The 6,771-nt window shown below is 44.0% G+C and overlaps 1 protein-coding gene across 1 annotated transcript in view; it reads left to right on the forward strand.

Annotated features, from left to right (window-relative positions):
- The window catches only part of DCT (dopachrome tautomerase), an 18,255-nt gene that overhangs the window by 2,386 nt on the left and 9,098 nt on the right, over positions 1–6,771 (forward strand). Inside the window, 1 exon segment of the mRNA XM_010006341.1 lies at positions 5,411–5,710. Within this exon segment, the coding sequence (XP_010004643.1) occupies positions 5,411–5,710 (300 nt within the window).

The following is a 6,771-nucleotide window of genomic DNA, read 5'->3' on the forward strand; positions in this document are numbered from 1 at the left end:
GCATTCCTGGGAGAAAGCGAAGAAGTGCACAACTGTGTGGGATTTGAGTTGGATCTAATGCTTTTACAATGCTGGTGATAGTGTGTCTGTGTTTATTAGTATTTTGTTGTATTCATTTTACCCTGTTATATACCCCGTTGGGCTGTTTGCACACCAGAGTTTTAAGAGGTGTGGTCTTTATTAGGTACCTAGGGCTATGGTACCTCTGGCAGGTAACATAAATGAGATATGTTCATTCAAAGGGACACAGAGCAGTGCACGTTTCTGCTATAAAGGGATCTTATTATTTTCTTATGAAAACAAGGCAAATGAATGTTATGTGCAAGCTGCCTATTTGAAATGGTTTCTGGGTTGTGCAAACTCCTCCAACCCATGCCAAGGCTCTTTCTAGCATTTTAACAATATAAACAGTTGTGTTCCAGTGCCATCTTGGCACTATTTAATTTATAGTTTAGCCATGGTGTAAAAGATAAGCTACGGGAACTCCAACTGCCATGTAGCTGATTAGAGTTGGTTAGACAGTGCCATTTAAATGTTCAACATAGCTGATGGCTGTACAGCAGGAAACCTGGAGGAGCTGAGAGGATCAGGGACCAGGATTTTCTGAAGAGTTCTGTAGTTCTGGCAACAAATTAATGGATTTGATCTTTCTGCTAAAAACTTAATAGCTAAGGACAAAAGGAATTCTGAAAAATTGATCATTTGTTGTAGCTGTTCACTGGGGAAAAATGTCTTAAAATCTTATCCATCCAGGTCTAGGTACTGAATATTTCTGGGGAAAAAACGCAAAACCAACAAGAAAATCCCAATCACAAACAAATATTGATGAATGGTAATTGTGGGGTCAGATTATTTTCTTGATTTTTTTTCTTAAATTAATGTAAATTTCCTAAGGAAAATAAAACCCCCCACATTTCTTTTCCGTTTCTAGGATTTAGCAGGTAACCTACATTAGTGTTTCCTTAACTATGGACAAATATAACAGATTACAATTAGTACAACAGAAAGATCCAGCTTCCCACTCTTTTGCAAAAAGGGTCATGGTCAAAAAGACAATTGTAAGTCTGTTGTCAGGATGCTGCTTGCTACTTGTTTCACTCAAAGTGTTGGTGGCAGCAAAAGTATTATCTCTAGAAAAAGGATGTGGTTATGATGTGAACATAGCTGGGAGGTAGTAAAGAGGTTTTAGTTCCTTTCTTATTTCAGTTTTGAATCCATTATATGTGTTCTACAGTTAGTTTGGGTGCAACTCATATTAATTCCATTTATATAAATTCCTGAAGTGAAGTGACCTGACAGCACAGAGCTATGTGAAGGGGAATAGACTAATTTGTATTTCAGTAAGTTGTATGTGGTGAATTAGACAAAATGTTGAATGCACTAGTCTAGCCCTGACTCAATAAAGCAGTGTTTCAGTGGGGTAGTTAAATTTAGATTAGAAGAATACTGTTTTAGAAGATTTGGGAACTAAATGCTATTTTGAGTTCTAGTAATGGGATACAGATCTGGTATAGCATTTTCAAAACTTAGTACAGAGGATTATTGTGAAAAAAAATATTGCAGTCAGTCATGTGGTTGGTAGTACAGATTGTGACAGTGATTAAACAATGACATAGTTTAAGTTCACTGAGGAGTTAAACAGATTTATTATTCTTTTTTCTCCTACCACTTTCTAAGGTTGACATGTGCACATGAGCAGAACATGATTTTTTTTTTTCATAGAAGCTTTTTGAGAAAAAAAGTATTTAATCTTTTTGCTCTCCAGTGAAATATATAGTCACACTGGGGACAGAAGGTTTAAATTGTATTGTTTAGGTGTAAGCAAATTGCCAGTCAAGCCAGGCAGCTGATATGATGGCCTTCCCATTAGATAAAATTGAGCTTTTAAAGTAGTTATAAAATACACTTAATTTACTTATGGTAGGGCAATGTGACTGTAGGATAATACTAAATTATAACCATAATACTTGGTGACCTTGCTAGAGTCTGTGCTAGGTACAGATCTTCCACATCCTACAGCCTAACAGTGTGTGCAACTGAAGACCTAGAAGAGACAGAGGAGCTAGCCATTTGTCTCACATGGCAGCAATGCTGATCCTACTCTTGGCGTAGTGCAGCATGCTGGTGTTTCAAATCCCATCTGACTCCTGTTTTAATGCAATGACTGACAAAGACTAAAAAGGATCTTTTCTCTCCATTCAATAAATGATGTGTATTAAGCTGGTCTCTCTGGAAGGAAGAGGTATTGCAGCTGCTCAGCTTTCGTCTTGGTACAATAAAACAAGGCAGAAGATAGTGAGTGTTGGATGGGTTCCTTTTACTGAAGATACTGAGTTGATAGAGTTATTAATTTGTGTTACCCTAAGTGTCTGAACGCCAACCAGATGCTATGACTACTCAGAGGTGGAAAAATCCCTGTCTGTGAGCTCAGGCAATCACTGGGCTTGAGGAGCAGCTCCAGTGGTATGTGATAACTGCTGTTAGCACACACCAATGATGTCTATTAACACATACTAAGTGTTGTGTCATAAGAAGTGCCTTTTTCTCAGTGTCATGGTGCCTACAGAAACAGCCAGACTCACCCAACTTGTCTGGAAAAGAGGAACATTAATGATTATGAGATTAGGCACAGAAGAAGACAGTTCCTGTGGCATGTGATCCCATCTCCAGATAAAAGGTTAGTAGGGGAAACATCCCAGATGATTTTTTTTTGGCCCAGAAGCAGTACAATGGTCATTCCTGGAAAGCAGTGGAACAAGCAGGGAACATCTGAACCCCATCCATGACATGAGCTCCTGTCTGTGTGCCAGAGTGACCTTCCACACTATATACTCTGGGAACCACAAGAGGTGAGAATAATCTCAGTTGTCCCTGGAATAACCTCAGAGAGGAAGCACACTGAAATCACTGAAGGCAAAAGTGTCACTGAAGACGTGTTAGTCACTGAAGACAAAAAAATTCCAAGGCATGAGTCCTTGCATGCTCTTATGGTTGCTGTGTTTAAAAGGATCTTGAGAAGGTCTCACTGTCTCACTGAAAATGTCTACTGTGTGCTATCTGCTGATAATATGAAATTACTTTTCCTGCTTTCCTCGAGCTGTACCATTGACGTCCACCATCACCAGTGCAGCAGACATTGAAGCTAAGTAGTTAGACACTGGGACATACATTTCACTTGTATGTATTTCACATACATTGGGAAGTCCACAGGGCAGTAAATGAACTTTCTGAAAACAGCAATGTATCATTTCCAGACCAGGGGGCTGGAAGAGTGCCTTAGAAACAAGTGCTGAAAAAGTGTCTTGAGTGGGACATGAAAAGCCCTGGTTTGAGTACAGCAGTCATCCCTGTTTACAGTGTGGGAAATCCCACAGAACTCCACCAGCTTCTCACCATTTCAGCTGCTGCATAACAACAACCTTGTGATGCATGGAGTTTGTTGAAAGAAAATAACAAAGAGAACATTGCCAGACAGACCCAAGGATGTTACAAAAGTGTTCAACAGTCAGCAGAAATACTGCAGTGTGAAGTACCACTTTGCCTGGAAATTGGCTCCTCCTGTTTGCCAGTCTCTTCTTCACTGCTTTCCTCCTTATTACTCAATAAAAGCTTATGTCCCATTGAAAAGCGTCTGGTCAAGTGGTGGAAAGAATGGAACCCTTGGATTACTTCACACATTAGGCAGTTAAGGGAGAAAATTCTGCAGAGCATCAGTGGGATATAATAAGCACCTGCCCAAGGGAACCAGGTGAGGAGTCATTGGTTTGCCTGGCTCCACATGCCATATAGATGGAAAAAAACTTCTTTTCCTGCAAAGGTAACTCATAATTTCAAGCTTTTGTAAATACATTTTCATAGGCTGAGGAGGGACACAGAATACACCTTAAAGATGGATATTGTCCAATAAACTGATCTTGGACATCAAGGGCTGCATAGATGCAAGGGCCCCCACCAAGTGAGGAATAGGCACCATCGGAGCCTCAACAAGTGATTGGTGGAGTCTTGTTCTGGTACCAGGATCAGACGCAGATCTTGGTAGGTCTCACAGGAGTCTGTCACAAATATTTAGAGTTCAGCAGCCCTTATCCTAGAGCCAGCCATAAGCTATGAAGCCTTCTTGATTACAGCCCTTGTAACCTTGGGGGTCTTTGAAACAGATAATAAGCCCTGTAGTCCTGAAGATCTGACATCTTTAGTGTTAACTGTTGTTCTGCTCATCAACTCAACCTTACAGTGTAGGGATGTGTGCCCATCCAGGAACATTTTATAAGCCACTTACCCATCTCCGTGTTAGCCTGAAGACTGTCCTGGGTCTAGCAGTGCTGATATGTGGGGGGAGCAGTGAGACTTTGTGGCATTTCGGAAGATGATTGCCATGCTTGCCGTGGAGTGAGTGTGTAGGTGGAGTTGAAGGGAGGGTGGCACTAGGGAGACTCAGTGCAGGTTTTGGAGAACTGAGGGGCTGATCCCAGAGGATTCCTGGTTGCCCCTCCATTCCTTCCTTCCCCCAGCAGCAGTGCTCACTGTCCTGTACCACTACTGGACCCACCGCCTGCCTGCCTGAGGGCAGAAGGCTGATGTCCACTGCAGGATCAGTCCTTCCCAGTCTCCCCCAGCAAAGGCAAAGCACACTGCAGCAGGGCCCTTCTGCTGCTGCTGGCAGGCTGCCACGGTGGGCAAGAGGCCATGCTGAGAGCAAGCTCTGCATTCCTGGGCTCTTCCAGCACTTTAGAGGGTTTGAGCTAATAGCCTTGAGTGGACCCATCTACTTGCCTTAGGAATGATGCCAGCTGGGAATGAGAACACTGCAAGGTTTGTCATGCTCTTATTGCAGCACCATTTAATAGTGCTCAAACTGTGACTGGCAGCAGCCCTGGTGCTTGGCCTGGATTGTGTTGGGTCCCAGATACACTGCTAACAGATGTTAGTTTTTCCTAGGTTTTGTCCTTAAGAGAACTTTTTTGTTTAGGGATTTTTTTCCTGTGCTTAAGGATCCACGTGAGCTGGCCCTTTTTTGGGTTTGATCCTGGAAGTCTGGGAGTACTTGAGAGCCAGCTGAGCAAAGCCCATCGTCACTTGCTTAACCTGAGGAGCTCAGCCCTCTGTTCAGTGGCACTCCTCACATGCCCGAGGCCTTCACAGAGCTCTGAGCCCCTCAGGCATCAAGCCCTTTGCCCAGCACTTCACCCTCCCCGACCAGCTGAGTGTGATTCCTGGCCCTGCCACAGCTCTGGGAAGCGAGCCATCCTTCTGGTTAGGCAATTGGCAAAGCTGTCAGTCTGCTCAGATGCTGTCCCTTTTAGGAACTGGCATCTCTTCGGGAAGAAGAGTGCTAATCATTCCTTCTTCTGCATTTCACTGTTTTCCCCTGCTTCATAATGTTGTGACTGCTCTTTTTCTCTTGATTCAGGGAACTTTGCTGGCTATAACTGTGGTGACTGCAAGTTTGGCTGGACTGGCCCCGACTGCAAGGTGAGGAAGCCACCGGTTGTCAGGAAGGATGTCCACTCCCTGACAGCAGAGGAGAGAGAGCAGTTCTTCGATGCTTTAGACCGTGCAAAGACCACCATTCACCCGGACTACGTAATTGCAACTCAGCACTGGAGAAGTCTGCTTGGTCCCACTGGAGAGGAACCGCAAATTGCCAACTGTAGCATCTATAATTACTTTGTCTGGCTTCATTACTACTCAGTAAGAGACACACTTTTAGGTTAGTGCTTTCTTAGAGTCGCAGAACCGTTTTGGTTGGAAAAGGCCTTCAAGATCATGAAGTCTAACAGTTAATCTAGCACACTGCCAAATCCACCAGTAAGCCATGTCCCTAAGCACCACATCTACACATCTTTTAAATACTTCCAGGGATAGTAACTCTACCACTTCACTGGGCAGCTTGTTCCAGTGTTTGACAACCCTTTTTCTTACCCAATAGACTCTGCAGGTAAAGGAAAGGGTGAAAATTATCATTACTGAACAAAGATAAGTATGCTTAACACAGCTGTGCCACTTTGTTGAGCAGTGAGTCCCAGCAGGAGCAGATCTGTGGAGTGAAGCAGTGGGTGCTGAGAAGCCAGTGACCACTCACAGCTGAGGGAGGTGTGCTTCAGGTCTGCTGTAACCTAGTCCCTCCACCCTGTGTCAACAAGAGAACACCATCTGCGCTCCTGGTGCGCGTCTAACAGGGAGGCAGCTCACAGGCTCTGCCATTGGGTGAACTGAAGTGTGGTCATAGAGTGACTGACTTCAAAAAGATGTTCCTAGTCCACACGACAACGTAAATGCAGTAGCAGTGGGAAAGAGCCTCTGCAGTGGTGAAGGAAGAGACCATGCAGAGACGAGGGGGACCAGAGTGCTACTGCCTTCTGTGGCCTTCAACAAGTCACTAGGGGTGGGATTTGACTGACTAACCACACCCAGCTTTTAAAACCAAAGCAGGTTAGAAGTTTGGGTATCTATCCCCATGCTTTCTCCCAAATTAGGATTCCTGGTTCTCATTGCTCTTCTAGGTAGAAGTCCCTATGCCAGCCCTGTTTCAGAAAGCCCAGCTTTTGCAGGGAGAGGCAGCTTTTTTAATGGCTTTTCTACCCAGCAGTCCTACACGCAAGCTGAACAGCTCACAGCTACCTTCTTGCTAGAGGTATCTGCTACCCTGCAGTGGGTTTCATTTAGCATGCCCTCTGACACTGTTTCATTTTGCTGGGCAGAAGGAAGCAGTCTCTGGCCTAGCAAGAGAAAAGGTCCTTCAGGGAATAGGACAGTTGTGTGGAAAGGGAA

The sequence above is a fragment of the Chaetura pelagica genome, unplaced genomic scaffold (genome assembly GCF_000747805.2).
Source record: "Chaetura pelagica isolate M959 unplaced genomic scaffold, ChaPel_1.0 scaffold29, whole genome shotgun sequence".
NCBI lineage: Eukaryota > Metazoa > Chordata > Aves > Apodiformes > Apodidae > Chaetura > Chaetura pelagica.